This window comes from Heterocephalus glaber, unplaced genomic scaffold, assembly GCF_053883595.1.
Source record: "Heterocephalus glaber isolate CG9 unplaced genomic scaffold, H.glaber_assembly_v1.0 deba00001733, whole genome shotgun sequence".
NCBI lineage: Eukaryota > Metazoa > Chordata > Mammalia > Rodentia > Bathyergidae > Heterocephalus > Heterocephalus glaber.
In genome coordinates this window covers 8,505,079-8,521,999 of record NW_028258444.1, presented here as the reverse complement: position 1 = coordinate 8,521,999, position 16,921 = coordinate 8,505,079, and the positions used below count along the sequence as shown (strand labels likewise).

General features: G+C 36.6%; 1 protein-coding gene across 1 annotated transcript in view; it reads left to right on the top strand.

Moving 5' to 3' along the window:
• Slc2a13 (solute carrier family 2 member 13) overlaps positions 1-16,921 on the top strand; it is a 322,693-nt gene that overhangs the window by 235,411 nt on the left and 70,361 nt on the right. The window contains exon 6 of the mRNA XM_004855003.4: positions 2,933-3,053. Coding sequence (XP_004855060.1) covers positions 2,933-3,053 — 121 coding nt within the window. The remainder of the gene's footprint in view (positions 1-2,932; positions 3,054-16,921) is intronic.

Sequence of the window (16,921 nt, the reverse complement as noted above, 5' to 3'; positions counted from 1 at the left end):
ATAAAATAGTTGTTTTTATATTTTCTGTTACATTATCTTACAAAAATGAATGAAAATTCAGTTTTTGGTCATCCTCTGTTGAAATAATTGGACTGGTAGGTGGTTAAGAAATACTAAGGCAACTGTGTAGAAGGGAAGACCAATGGATTTCATGGGCTGCTTCTCGTGAGCAGCCAGTAGGCTCTTTTTTTCCCCTGCCTTTATCTTCTCTTCAGCTAAATCCTCCTCCAGCCCAGATACTTTACAGTGATACCTCTCACTTGACAGATACAACCAATCAAGTACACACCTGATCTCCTTGTCATGCATCCAGCCGAAGTAATGGAGTAGATAATAGAGTGGTTTAGGAGGGTGAAGGCATGGCTTCTAATCACAGGTTTCCTCTTTTATCTGTACACATGACTGTAAAGAGTGGTATTTAATTTATGTAGTTCTTGTTTTTAATCATGATCCACTTGGTCCACAGGAAGACACTGACCAGTGGAAGTGTGAATCTTCAGAAGGAGCCTTAGCACTACACAGCCATGTTGGTTTGTTAGCATTTCTCTAGCATGGCCCTTGCAATAGATGAGGTTTTCATACTCCAACACCAGCTGATTCCATGCATTTTAAATTCACTGTATTTTTTGTTTTATTCATTTGTATATAGGTATGATGTAATATTCTAATAGTACTAAGTATTATAACATTGCCATTTAATTTTTTAATTAAAAATTTAAATTAAATATTAGAATTTTTAAACATTTGATTCAGTCATCTGTACTTGCGATTTATTATATTGGGTTAAAAAGGTGAAAGATCTTATGTCAAAATAAGTTTTCAATAGGTTTCCATCCTTTCAAAATTACATTACTACAAATAAACTATGTTTATTTGGATAAAGAAACTATGCAGAGAAAATAAAATATGTAATATATGAATTATTTTAAATGTGGGACCTTTTGTCATGTCCTCATTTTTAATATTTCACAGTTTGTTTAGAGAACTGGTCTTCTGTATAAATACTACAATTTTAGTAACTTCTTATTTCTGTAAATGATGAGGTTTATATCTGTGTAACTATATCGGTAATCTTAGCAAGAAACACCATGTCTTATTCCACTATATATTTTGATAGTATTTCTGAAAACACTACTTGTAGGCTGTCTACCTCAGAACTACCAAGGCAACTTACTTTAAGATGTGGATTCTTGGGCCTATCCCGAATCCACTAAACTTAGACTCTGAAGATGGAGTCTGGAGCATGTGCATTTAAACAGACTCCTCTGGTAATGCTTAGTCACACATTGTGAGAACTCAGGAAGGGAAAAAATTTTTTTTGAGTATTTTCTAAAAACCCAAGGCATGTACTAGATAATTAATAAAACATTATATCAAATATTTTTGGAGGTGGCATTAATCTAATAGACTTTACTTCCTGTGGAGAGTGTTTATTATAAAACTGTTATCAGAATTCCAAAATCTACCATTGTGCTTGGTTGAGACTCTGCTTGAAATGTAAAGAATGTTCCAAAACTGAGTAGTACACTGAAGAAGATCTTTTCATCCAAAGCTTTCTTATATTAAGACTCAAACCTAAGTTATAATAATTAATCATTTGGCATAATCACTTTAAATACTAACAAGTCATTGATAAAACATCTCTAACTTGTTAAATAAAAAGAAAAAGGTAACTCGGGTAGTTTTATGGTATGAGTGAATGAAAGGATTAGATGATCATTTTAAAAATTGTTCCATAAATAAAGTTACTTAGGGTACCATTCTTCTCTTTAAGGGATCCATTCTTTTGTAAGGGTTTTTGTATTGTCTGAACCTCATAATCACCTGTGAAAGTCTCTGAACCTGTGACATCTCATCCTTATCTTCTGGAGACTCAGATTCAAGGTCAGGGTACATCCCAGGCAGAGCTTATATTTACCCACAACCTCTGATTCCTAGGGCATCTTAACTCCATTGTGGTGAATATGATGCATCTCAGCAGACACCTCAGCCATTACATGATATCACTGTTCCTGCACAGTGTTCCCCAAATTTCTTTTACTCTATTCTTTTTTTTTTTCATTAAGTTTATTGATACGTTTTAGATATACAGTACAGGCATATTCACCATTGGGATCTTGCACCTTTACATGATCTTGGTTCTTATTGTTTCCCAATTCCCCTGCCCTCCCTTCACCCCTTCCACCATTCCCTATTTATTCTTTTAGTAATACTTTTGGTCTTATCTTAAATTACCTCCCAGTTAAACCAAGAAAATCTTGATGAGTACATAAATGCTCTCCTAAATTCCATATATTAAACATATTGTCTCATTCTTATAAATTGTACAAATTAATGCAACCACTGCTCCTTTCTTCCTGGGGCACTGTTTTGTTTATCCTCACAATTCTGGACCAGTAATCAGAAATTTGAACACTTTCTTATTTACCATCAGGGTATATCAGGGACTCAAAGTTGGGCCTTTTGAGCAAAAGGCATATAATCATCCATCCTGTTCCTTCAAATCAAAGATAAATATTATATTCCAGATTACCAACAAAAAAGGAAAAAAAATGAATGCATGTGTTATAGCATCTCTGGTATCTAAAAGTCTTTTTTTTTTCTTCCAAAAATTGTGCTTTTAAAAAAATAAGAAACATTCTTTCCCCTGCTTTAGAAATAATCAGTTTGTTATTTTGAGTTTACTGATTTAGTGGCACTAGAGGAATTTTCTTGGCACCAAAAAGAGCACTTGTAAATCTGTTGCCTATTTTATGTTTCCTGACATGGTAGGCACTCAGTAGTATTTTTGGCTGTCCTTAGTGCTTTACTTTTTGAGGTTTTTTTTAGAATGTCATTACCAGTTTTTTCTTGGGGTAGCAATTGTATTTGCTTTGAATTTTATTCTCATTATATCAACTATTCTCTGATGTAAAACTTTTTTTTTTTTTAGGTACCACAGTAGCACTTATTATTCTTGCCTTGGGATTTCTGCTTTCAGCCCAGGTTTCCCCACCTGTCACTTTCAAACCAGTAGCTCCATCAGGCCAAAATGCTACTTGCACAAGATACAGGTGAGATATCACTACGTCATGTTTATCAACCTAATTCTGATGACTTTCTTTTTGGTGGGAGTGGTCTTAAAAATTTGGGAGGTAGCTTGCGAGGTCTCCAGGCTTATGTGTGAAAGGTGGTAGGGAGAACTGTCAGGAAGAGGAAAGCATCTTGAAACACATGAGACTAAGGAGTTTGGGAAGAGGTGAATTGTGAGAAACAATGTTGATAATGTTTCTCTGGAAATTAAAACTGGGAATTAATGTAAATCAAGAGTATAGTAAAACTGTTTTGGCTCATGTATGACTTGGTGCCATCTGTGATCCAGGTGAAGTAAATGGCTCCAATTATTGGTAATTAAATTTACAAAATGCATATATTCTCTGGATTTCCTAACAACTATTCTTTACTGAGTTTCATGGGTCCCTTTATTTAAATAGAAAAGAAAGGTTCTCCCACCCTACCTCATTCCCCGGTACTGTGACTGTTCCAGAGGATCAGGAGATGAAAAGTGAGTGGGAAAAAGCAAAGTTTTGCAATGGCAGCTGTAGGCTTAACAGCTTATTAAGTCCAGTGTGTGCATACTGGGTGATGACAGGCTGGGGAAGTGGGTGAAAGGACAGGTAGGCTGAAGGAGGCACAGGGGAACTATGGAAAAAGTGACTGAACCATTCAGTTAATATTTTTGGCAGCAGAATCTAACTTTTTTTTTTTTTTTTTACTGCTTTTAGCTGTCCAAAGGCTAGTAATTCCTATAATGTATGTGGGTAGAATAAGACCTAGTGTTAAAACAAAAGATTCTTTTATCTTCAAATAGATGCACACAACCCTCAAATCAGTGGACAAGTGATTTTTCAGGTTAGTCCCGTGGAAGTGGTTTGGGGTATAGCTCAGTGGTAGAGTGCATAGTTAGCTGTGTAAAGCCCTGTGTTCAATACCCAGGAACGTCCCCACCCCCAAAAACGTTTTATATGAAATGAAACATTACATTTCACACTAGCTGTACGTGGTATCTCTGTGGAGCTTCTAATTTAGCATTGTGGCAGCTTCTCATTACAACGATGTGGAAGATGTTATTATACCTTTCCAGTTGTAAATTGTCGTATTGACTTGCCTTTGGAAAATAAATTTAAATTGCCTCTTCTGTCTTACTAATATGTTTATCTGCTTATTTATTGGCTTACTGGTTTTATAGTCTTTTACCCTAAGAATATTTAAAGATGGTGTAATAACAGAAAGTAAATAGCATAAACTGTTTGGCAGTGATCTTTATTTAGATGTCCACCTCATTAGCTTCAAGAATGATAGAACTATTGGCAGAATTCTGCATCTTCTGCCTTTTTGTTCGATAGGTAGTTTCTGTATATATTTTTAACACAGTTACTTCTAACAATTAATTAAGAATTATTTCTGTTTGGCAACATAGAATATCTTCCAGATTTACTGTTTCATTTAAGGTTGGTGGTCAGGATAAGACTGGTATTGTCAGGTTGAGCAAAAGCGGAAAATAGTCATCCAGAGAGTATTAGAAAATGTTTTAGGAATTTCTGGTGAACAAATGACTATGTGGACTAGCATGAAATGTCTATAAATTTTTGACGACTGACATAATGAAATCATTTTTCTGACATTAACTTTTAGAGTTGAAATAAATATACTTATTACCTAAGTATAGCTCATTGTACAGCAATTTATGATCATCTGTTTATCCTTCTGATTCTTCTAAGTTATCATCTATCTAAAATTTCAATATAAAATTATGAATTGAGTGAAGTGATACAGCCTAGTTTTATTCTTATAACAAAATAGGTAGCCATTTTTAAAAACACAAACAATTTTAGATGTCCTTCTAGGAGTAAGTGGTATGACAGACATTTACTATGTGCCTTCTTTCAGAGTCTCATATGAGGTTTTTAAAGAATTTGATAGTATACATTTATAGTCTGAGTAATTTTATAAAATATGACTGGAGTCCTCTTACTGATTTTGGTTTTTTTACTTATTTTTTTTAATTTTGGGAGGTTTGTTTTTGCTTTGGGGTGTGTTTTTGCTTTTGGGGTGTTGTGTGTGTGTGTGTTTGTGTGTTTTGAGACAGGGTCTCACTGTGTAGTTCAGGTTGGCCTTGAACTCACTGTGTAGCTCAGGCTCTTGAACTCAAGGCAATCCTCCTGTTTCAGCCTCCCAAGTGCTGAGATTACAGGGCTGCACCTGGCACTGATTTTGTTTTTGAAACTGTCTATATACTTTTCTACAATTTAAGGCAAACATGAAAATCTTACATAGTACCTTAAGATGAAGAGTGTCCATGTTGTAAATGTAGGTAATGTGCTTTCCCCAAGGAATGAGACATAATAGAGGAATTAGTTTAAAATGAAGACCCAGAGCCTTCCCATAGAGCTACAACCCCAGGTCTTTTTTAAATTTTGAGACAGGTTCTCATTAGGTTGCTAAGCTCTATAGTGATGAGTATCTAATGTGTTCTAACTGAAGTAAAGGACTTAAGAAACTGAATGGTTCAAGAAGTTGTTCTTCATTTGAATTCAATAAATATTAGTTATATAAAAGGCACTACTGTAGATTAAGGTCAAAAATATTGTAGGTTGGGGTTAACTAATGACTTTTGTCTCAAGAAATTGACTATCCTTTTTTTTTTTTTTTGGTACCAGGGATCGAACTCAGGACCTTGCACTTGTGAGGCAGGCACCGGAACCACTGAGCTAAATCCCCAGCCCGACTATCCTAAATAATTTCCAATGGGAACTTCCCCTACTTAGAATATTTTTTAAATGATACTACTTTACTCCAAGTCTTGGTTAAATTCTATGAACTGAACATATTAAAGGACCTCTTTCAGAATTGCATTTTAGGAGATCAAAATATAAAGATGCATATAAGTTGATATAATGTGCCAGTGCCTCTATAAAACCCATCATAGTGTGTCAGTTGATGTTAGAAGAAATACGTCTTTTTGGGGTATCTTCTGAATCCTATATCTCCGAGAGTATATCTGTTATACACCTGAAATGGCCTCCAGCTGCGCAGCACACTCTCAGATTACTGATGTTGTCTCCCTTTCATATTCATCATACTTTCCTCTGAGAGCTATCCAAATTTTGAGGAATCATACCTTTCTTAGGTATCACTTCTGTCAATACTTGATATTTTTTACAGTTATGACCTCAGTATATGCAAATCACTATCATGAAATCCTTAAACATAGACAGATATTTCCTAAAGTATACAGTTACAGAATTTCAAGGTACTTTGCCCTGGGCTCTTTGTCTTACTCCTTTAAAAATATTTATGGAGCACTACTTAAGGATGAATTAATATGTGGAAAATACCTAAAATGATGCTTACACATAAGTCCTCAATAAACGTGATAGCCCTTGCTGTAATTAATAAGTGAGGTAGGATTCAGAGAAGACCCACCTGAGCAAAGGGTATTGGAAATGAGCCCTGGAAGGGTAAATGGAGCATGCCAGGCAGAAGGAACAGAAGTTTGAAGGACTTTCAAAGCAGCAGGCAGCTTGGCAAATGCAGAGAGATGAAAGCAGGCTAATGAGATTGGAGAAGAGGAAGATTAGGTTAAGATAGGTCAGAGCCAGCTTCTGCCAAGCCTCGAGGATTTTTGATTTTCAGTCCAAGAATATGAACCCTTGAGGGATTTTAACCGGAGGAGCAACTAGCCCAATTTTTCTATTCTAAACTGTCTCTCTGGCCACGTGGGTCAGAAGGCCTGAGTTCAGGTAGAGGATTACTGTGAGGGAGATAGCACTTGCCTGGACTGTTGTGATGATTTCAGAGATGGACAAATCCTCAATATATTTGGGAGAGAAAAATCAGCAAGAATTAAAAATTAGTAACTTATTAGCTATGGAAGGAGGCTCTGGACAATTCTCAATTCCTATATGAGGAAACAGGTAGAGGAGAGCATGGAAATGAAATGGGGTGAGTGGATGAGGCAAGGAAGAACATGGGTATAATTTTGGACGTGTTAAATCTTAAGTGTCCTTGAGGTATCTTTAGTGGGGTCATTGACTAGTTATTGAGAATACTGGCCTATAATTGAAGGAGAGTTTTGGGCTAGAGAATGATTATGCATACATGACAATTAAAGACATGGACATGTGTGACATCTGGCTTATAACTAAGATCTTCACTGAGACCCTGGCTACCTTTGCAGTTCTACCAGTAGTTCATTGGTGGAATGGAATTATTTATGCTTTTCCCCCCACAAAGAACAATGGGCTATTCATAGTGGCAGGCATTTATTATAACCTAACTTAAGCTTTTATGCTTACTTTTAAGGAAATAGAAGTCCACATAAGCCATGTTCTTTTTCTAGGGCACACTGACTGCTAATTTTTTAGACTTCTCTTGTTGAGACCCCAAACGGGCCATCATTTTTTAGCTCACACAGTTCTCAAGGACTCGTGTTAGGATAAACGTAATGACACAAAGGCTTCTCTTTTCCATTCCTTTTAGTTTAGACCCTGTTCTCGTCTTGGTCATAGAGATAGTTTTATTAGTTAAAATAACTTTAGCAGTTGGGTAGTTTGCTAATTTAATACTGGCTGGCACATTATCTACTCCTCACAGCTCTTAATATATTTTAGACCCTATTTGAATAGAAATTGAACCATTCCTCTAACTCAGTTTTTGTTTTTTTGCAGATGCCAACTTCCTTTCATTCCTAGTTTTTCTTTATTGAACATTGCTAAACCAAGAATACAGAGATGTTCAAAGTGGTTGTTTTTCTAAACAGTGATACTTTCATGTTTTCCTGTGTATAGAAAGATCCTAAACATCTAATTGACAAACTGGCTTCATCTGTAACCCTTTCTATGATGGTGACACTAGTTTTGGAAAACAATATGTCCCCTGCAAAGTTCATTTACAAAATAGTAATAATAGGGCCAGGGATTTAGCTCAGTGGTTCCGCCGCCTGCCTTGCAAGCACAAAGACCCAAGTTCGATCCCCAGTACCAAAAACCAAAAAAAAAAAGTAACAATAACTTTGCAGTCACTACACTGTCTTTTCTTCTGTTTCCAGGCTTGTATGATTTATCACACCTCACTGATATGGGTACTATAGTACTGCATAATCAGTTGTAATGTTTTATGTAACCTTAGAAACATGCAAAAATCCTTTTAGCTTCCCCACACTTTTTTTTAGTTGATAACCAGTGATAATGTGTTTATTTCCAATCACTTTTAGCAACTTGACAAAAAATACATTGTGAGTTGAAATTTTTCATTGTCATCGGTAATTACTGATTGTTACTGATTTTCTTTAAAATTAGCTTATTTTAATATTGTAGGACTGATGATACAGGCTGAGTTTAATGTTCATAAAAGTATATTTAAAAACATGTGTTGGCTAATATTTCCACTCATTTGAGATGAAGATGGAGGTATATAAATTGTTCGAAAAGGGAGTTGAAACAGATCATAAAACCTTAACATGTGAGCTTATCTCCAAATAATTGTGTATATCTTTTGCTAGCACTGAAATACCCAGTGCTTAACGTGACACCTAGAAAGAATGATTCAGTCAGACACCATGATGTAAGAATTTCTCTCCCCTGGATATAAGAGCTTCTTAGAGGAAGTTGGCCAAACAGGGCGAATTATTCTTTGAGTTCTCTGTGTTGTATTTCGATACCTGAACTTTGGGCCAAGAACTTCCAAAGCCCTCACACTGGCAGGATTGCTGACCTTTATTGTGAAGCTGAAAGTCTAGGAGGAGTCTAAAGAGTGGGTGTGCAAAGAATGTAGAAGGAGCACTGCAGGGACAGTGGGCATCATGCCATGTGTATAGGTCCTAAACAGAGTGGGGCTCCTTTAAGGAACTGTCCAGAAAGATTAGGTCGCAGCCGCAAGGGAGAGAATGGCACAGGGATAGCCTGGATAGCAAGCTGAGGGTAGAAGATACCTAAAACCCTTGCAGACCACAAGGATTTTTTTTTTTTTTTTTTGATACCGGGGATCGAACTCGGCTCCTTCCACTTGCAAGGCAGTCGGCGGAACCACTGAGCTAAATCCCTGGCCTGACCACAAGGATTTTGAATGCCACCTTAGGATACAAGAAGCCTTCAGAGGGTGAGACAAAAATGGCATAATTACATTTGTGTTTTTAAAGGATCCTTCTGGCTCCAGATAGCAGAACTGATTAGGAGTATAAAGGGTGATGAAGAGAGATAAGTTAAAAGAATTTAGTTGCCCAGGCAAGAAATAATGCAGTCTTGATAGTAGCAGTGGAAACAGAGACTTGAGAAAGCTTGGAAGAGAATGACTGGGCTGGGTGATTGGTTGGATGACAGAGAAGAATAAACGCTTTACAAACAGGACAGTACTCAGGATGAGAGAAGTCCAGGATCTGAAATCTTGGAAACACAATTTTTAGAAACAGGATTTCAAGAATATCAATCGATGCCCTTTCCCCTTCTCCAGTTAAATATCGTAAATGCACAATCAGCATAAATAAACACTAAGCTTATGTCCACTTACGCTCTTATTTGAATGTCAGTTTCATTCCTTTTGAATTCAAAAGGCTTTTGAGAAAAAGCTGTTCTGAACTTGTGCGGTAAGATCTGAAATAACACAAAAAAATTAAGAAGAAAAAAATCTATGTGCCTTAGATAATGCACAGGACCTGAATTCTCATTCGGGACCTCTGGCCAATGCAGTGGACAGTTGACACCAGCTTGGAGTGTTGGTCACATTTCAAGTCAGTCGTCTTAAAGTTGAATCTCCTTTTTGTTCTGTGTAAAACAAAAAGAATGAATTCTCCAGTACTGTGAAAGCAACAGGGTATAATCCTAACCTGTAGTGTATTTCTTTATAATAAGGCCACGAACACTTTACCAAAAATATAAATAGTAAATGAGGTGCCCAAAACACTTAACTGTACTTTAAATAAAACAAAGATCACTTTTTCATAAATCATACTGAATGAATTCATGAGTTACTATGGTTTTCCTATGTGAAAAGTAGAAAAATAACTTCTGCTGTCGGTCAGCTTCTTTTTTTTTTTTTTTTCAACAAAGTATAGCAAGCTGGTTAAAAGAATGTCTTCCATGACAGTAACTTTGCAAACTGTTATTTTGATGGGCTGGATATTTGGACTGGTGGATTGGGGGTTGGTTTAGAAGAAAAGTGGTATGGACTAAAGAGGTTCTTTGTTACAATTTTCTTCCTGAAGTAGAAGAATCTGGGAACTCTGGTGTATGTTTTGGGAAGTTTGACAATACTTTGTTACTCTTCATAAAAGAGTTGGCAGATTGAGAAGCTTCCAAACATTCCTTCAAATTCACTTTCAGTCGTGTCTTCACCACAGTTAGTGATTCTGCCTGCACGCAGACCCTTGAAGATCTCAAGAGGGGATGGTCATGTGGTAGTCAGAGTGCTTCTGTGTCACTTTTGGACTGCCACATGGTGATAGCAGAATAGTGTTTTCCTATAGGCCTGGGATGTAGCTCAGTGGTGCGCTGCCTGCCTGGCAAGCACGAGGCCCTGAGTTCAATTCCTAGTACCAAAAAAGAAAGAATAGTGTTTCCCTAATGTCAGTAAATAAATAATTTTCATGGAAGTATGACATGTTTCTTGGACTGTAATATTCAGGTTATATGTTTAATAAATAAGAAAGCTAACAAAATGAATTCATGTATTCCAAACAACCTGACAATCAGCAGTTTAGTGATCAAAGAATACATTTTCAAAAAAATACTACTTATACATACTTCGTTCCTTTAAAGAACATTTTTAAAAATTGCAGTAGATAGGGAGGATATTGAGAATTTTTTTTTTTTAAATGAAGAAGAAGCTTTAGTCATCATGAAGCTCATAGCTATAAGGAAGAAAAATGCAAAGATACGTAATTGCAAAGCAATGTAATAAATACTGATGGATGTATCCCAGCACAGCCTGACATAACTCACTTCTGGGAACATCACAGAAGGCTTTACACCGGAGTTCTTAACGTTAACTTTATTCTAGACTTCTTCATAGACTAATATTTTCAACTGAATAGAATAATTTTCATAGATGTACAAAGGAAATCAATTATATTAAAATAGGGTTGCCAGAATACTTTAAAAAATAAACTTGTTAAATAACAATGCATGTATTTCTTTATTAACTTATTAAATAACAGGTTTATTCAGAGTCTAATAGGATAGTTTTAAAATTATAAGTGCAGATAGTATTTGGAGATTGCTGCCACTATTAGAATGAAACCCAAAAGTAGGCAGTTTCTGTATTGCCAATAGTTTATTGCCTCTATTAGTAACTGAAGGAAATTTTAAATTCTAGCAAATGGGTAATGAAATACAGACGGCTTATTTTTAATTGAAGTTTATGGGCCCCGTGTTAAAGACCTCTCACATGAGCTTGTTGTGCTTCTTCAAGGGTGAGTAGGAGTTTTCTCAGACTGAATCAACTGGAGAACCCCCCAGGGCATGAGGGCAAGCTATGCCAAGGCAGAAAAGTATGGAAACAATATGCTCTTCAGGGAATTGTCGAGTGTAATGCTCTGCCAAGAATGACTGCCAGTCATGAGAAGGAGCAGAAGGAAAGGCAAGGTCTTGAGTACTCTGTCCAGCCTTGGATGGGAGAGGGAAACCACTCTGTGTCAGGCACTGAAATAACATCACACAGCTAAGTTTATTAAAGGGTTTGTTGGTGACTTTTGGGTGTGTACTGGAAGAGTCCACCAGAGGTAGATAATGATCCTGTAGTTACTCCATGATGGTAAGCACCAGGACAGAACTATCTTTGGAGATGTTAGGAGGAGACTGATTATATTCAAAGGCAAAGATTTAGGGAGAAAATTTGTGGCCAGTCATTCTGTGGATATTGGGAGAGTTTAGATGATCTCAGCTGATATGCCAAGGAGATTGAGTGGGCCATGATCCAATCATGCCTTTTATTTTCAAATAATAATAGTTTGGGGCTGGGGATTTAGCTCAGTGGTGCCACCATGCTTGCGCGTTTGATCCCTGGTACCAAAAAAAATAAAAATAGAAATAATAATAATAACAGTTTGTGTTAAGCCCTTACTTTATGCAAGAATCATTCCACATTCCTTATGAATATTATTTCATCTTACCCATAAATGTTCTTAGGAGGGAAGTATCATTATTATCCAATTTTATTAAAACTAAGATGCAGAGTTATTTCACTTGCCTACGGTGAGGTTACTGTAATTTGCAGTCCATTTTGTTCTAGTCACCTCCCACCTTTAGCCAAACACATGCTGACTACATGTCAATATTATACAAATCCTATGTGTATTGTAAAGAGATGTGAAGTACCAGTTACCCACGTAGCAAAAAGGTTTTTTAGTTCCACATATTGAAGTGCCACATATTTAAACACTAAATTTTTATTTCAACAAAATTCTCCCTTGAAAAATCAATACCAGGTTATGAAAATCCTTAAAACCAGTCATCATAGTGATCTAGCTGCAGGGTGTGCCATTTGTTTGATTAAAATAACATTAAACATCTTTCAGAGATATTCCATAGTCAGAACTCATTATGTAACAGATAAGAAGTTCTGGGCTCACATACAGATTTATTAACAGGTACAAATTATAAAACTTGTCTTTTTCTTAGCAACTTTGATTCTGCAAAGTGAAAGATCATCATGATTAAACACCATGCTATGGTGACCGTAGGACAGCTTATACAGATTTCGACAAGAATCATTTATGAAAATAAATTGATGCCTAGCTTAGACATGTAAGGACCACCTGTATAAATCCCCATTTTAGGATCTTGTTGCGGTTAGAGGTGAGTGCCTTTTCCCAGGCTTACTTGTAACATGCTCCCTTTGGCTTGAAACTCTAGTGGTATATGTGTCACTGTCCCATTGGGTGGCTTGTACCACCTGATGGGACAATCACACGTGTACCACCGGTGGTTCAGAGCTGCCTAGCAGCGAGACATGAATTATAGCCCTGCTGTGAACATGTTAAGCCTACTGGAGAAGAAATGTTAGAAGTTTGGGCACACAGAGAAAACAGTCACAGAGATAGTAGTATGCCATAGCTGCTATCTTTCTCTTGCCAAAGTAATGCCAAACAATATTTTGATGTTACCCACGTTAGTTCAGTCTTCTACTGGCAAGGTGAATTTTCTTTATTTTTCAAAAAATATGTCTATCCTGGAGTCCCACACAAGAGCACAGAGTGGCCTCTGCTGAGCATCATACTGTGTGAGTGGCCTGTGCTGAGCATCATTCCTTGTGAGCATCAGCTATTTCAAGGGGCAGGATATCCTGACCCTTTTTATTACTCTTCAGAAAATATGGTTGACGCTGACAATAGTCAGCTGGAGAGGTCTGTTACTTTCTTTGAGGTACAGTCAATGGACAAGTCCCCTTTATTTTCTAAAGTAGCATTAAAATATCACAAGCCAATAATTTCTTGACATAGATTTTTCACAGAAAATTTGTAACTTTTATGTTTTGTTATACTCTTGCGATTGCCTGTGGATTTTAGTGACATTTACAGTTGATTATAGTCACAATTTGTGTGGTAACGTTAATAGGACTTTAGACCCATAAAAGGAAATTTGGCCAGAGTCTCCGAGAACAATATCAGAGACTGCACCACAGACCCCACTCACGCACACACACTCAGCTACATTCCACGGGAATACCAAGACCCTACTCTTTACCAACCTAGTTATTTTATGGAAATTTCATAACAAGTAGTAGTAGATAATTAGTAATCACTACATGCACTTTACCTTACCACACTCACACCTATTGTGACCTTTTTAAACTACACTTTTTCTTATAGTTGAAAACAGATTCTGTGACATTTTCCACATAGTCCTGGCATGATAAGAGATAAAAGACATAGAAGATGCTGTTCCCATCAAGGAGTTTCAGTTTGTAGAAGAAAAAGATGCTTATACACAATTGTCTAATCTATATTGTAATGCAAGGGTGAAGAATATCATTCTTCCCTGGGGGAAATACGAATTTGTCATTTGGGGAAGATAAAGCTTGAAGGCTTATTTTTAAACTGTGTAGGAGAATTTAATTTGCAGTCATCAGTGCCTCAAAGTTCGTTGTGTCTTAAATATTCCACATTATATAGAGCTAATAATATAATTCCATCCCTCATTTCCCTGCTTTTCACTTGATATATCTAGTCTAACTGATGGTTTTCTACAAGTGTGTCTGTACTGTATAGTTAATAGTTACTGTTGGAACCTGTTACTTTTTGATACTTTGCATTGATGATGGTGTCGCTTTTGCAGTAATTTCATCCTGGAACATATTTTTTGGAAATAGTGCTGTATATTATAGCCAATATGAAGGTAGATTAATAAAATCGCTAATATTTACAGGCCAAAAAATGTGCACTGCTTTTTTTTTTTTTTTTTTTTGAGATAGGCTTTTGCTATGTAGTCCAGGCTGGCCTTGAACTCCAGCAGTCCTCCTGCCTGAGGCTCCTGAGTACTGGGATTATAGGCCTGTGCAACCACATCCAGTTTGCTCATTATCAGCATCATAAATAAATGCTCACCTGAATCAGAATTTGTTTTTAAATTTTGGGTTTCATTTCTCTTTGTTTTTCTTGAGTCTGTTTTGATTGTAACATGATCAGTCCATGCTGATTGCTTAACAAATAGAGAATAAAAGTTGTTTCCTAAAGAGAAATTAAAAGCATTTTCTAACTCATTTTAGAGCCAAATAGAAAATTTATTGTTTTAATTAATTAGGGTTTATATAAACATTTAGCTTTGTGGGGTCTAAATATTTAGTCATTTCTCATTTTTATCATTTTAAGATTAATATGTGATTATGGCAATAGATAATTTCACAAAAGTTTAATGAACATTTGAAATTGAACATAATAACTTACCTCCTGGAACAATAAATCTTGGCTTCTATAATAAATTTGGCAGAATTAATTTGTCTATTCATATAATTGTTGTGCTATGGATAAACTAATAAATAACTATTGACTTTTTTTCTTCTATTGCAGTAGTGAGGAGCTCTTCATGGAGCTACATCCCTAGTCTTTTTAAAATTTTATTTTCAGATGGTCCCACTAAGTTGCCTAATCTGGCCTTGGACTTGGGATCCTCCTCCTTTAGCTCTCCAGGTAGCTGGGATTGCAGGCATACACCACCACCTACCTGTCTAAATACGTGACAGTTACCATGTACTAATGTTCACCTTTCATATTAATATATGGATTTGTGTTCTAGTGTGCTATATGTGGTTAGAATGGAATTCAGAAATCTATACATCCTAAGTTAATACCTTGTTGTTGTTGTTGTTTTTTAAATTCCAATGAGATTCGAAGTACTCTTCCATTCTTTTTTTTTTTTTTCCAGCCCTGGCTATTGAACTCAGGACCTTGTGCTTGTGAGGCAGGTGTGGTGCCATTGAGCTAAATCCCTGGCCCTAGTACTCGTCCATTCTTATGAGAGCAGACAATGCTATGGCTCAAATCAGCTGCACAAGAATTGCAAGAGGAGTTAGTGTTGTACTTTCTAAAAATGTATTAGTATCTATTGGCTGTTTTGTTTTACTTAACACCTAGATTACTGACTACATCAGTGCAGGAAAGGAAGTCAGTATTTTTAAAAGCAGTTCATCTAATTATACATCCATGCTGGCTCTGGTATGTACCTGTTGACCAGTCCATTGATTCCTGAGTTATTCTCGCAGGCTTCCCAAGGCTGGGCAGTGAGGTAGCTGGAGTTAGCCAGGCCACAGCAGGGACTCATGCAGGGACATCATATGTGCAGAAGCAAGAGAGAGCTTAAGTACAGTTTGTATTGTATTTTCAAGGAAAATGTGGAAAGCCATCAAAATCCAAAGATCTTGAAATTCAGGAATAAAGTGAAATAATATAGTAACAGAAGCAGAAGAAAAAACAATACCACTCTGAGAGGATAATTTTTAAAAAATCAACAGACCATTGAAATCTCATCAGGAAAAAAAAATGAGGGTAGTAGCCATATACTTTTGAAAGATCACTTAGGATCTACAGGATCTTTGAAGATTAAAAGCATTGAAGGACAAACGCTACAATTAAAACAAATACTGGGGAAGGCTAAACATTTACATGTAAATCAAACTCAAATAAACATTAACCTGTGAGATTGTAGGAGAGACACTTAGTAATTATTTTGTCAGAGAGAAATTGGAAAAACAGAAATGGTAGCACTAAAGAAAGAAACTTGACTGCCCAGATTCCTTTGAGAGAAGAACCACAGAGAAACAGTTTATCACCTCGATCAGCGAGGTATTAAGATGGGTACAGTCATGAGAGTCTCAAAACACAGGCGCACAAAGCCAAATAACCTGGAGAAGTGGGAGCAGTCATCCTCTTACCATTCCTGAGCTCACATCACACAAAAGAGAGGCAGTTCCCAGGAGGGAGGCTCAGCGAGTCTTCAGTGGGTGAGACTTTGACTCGGTGATACTTTTAGGTCACTTTTCATGAGGTCTAAGCAATTTGAACAGACCAGGGTGCTTGCTGGACGCCTCATTCACCACTGGACTTTGCCTAAGACACTGGGGAGAATCAGCATTGTCACTTTGCAGTCAGATGTTCACAAAGACTGTTTGGGAGTCTGTGCCAGTGTCATTCTTGCATTCAGCACATAATACTCGGCACTCACCATGTAACAGGTTTGTGCCAGCTGCTAAGAAAGCAAGGTCTGAGCTGATACCTCTCCCTGAAAGTAAGCAGTATCTTCAAAAGTCTTTATTTACATTTTGAACCCATATACAAGTCCTGCATCTGTAGGGAAATGTTGGAATTTCACTAGAAGTGGGTGTTTCAGAATATAGTTAGAAGAATATATTTTACACATTTGTAAAATTATTAGTGTCGGTTAGTGTTAGTCTG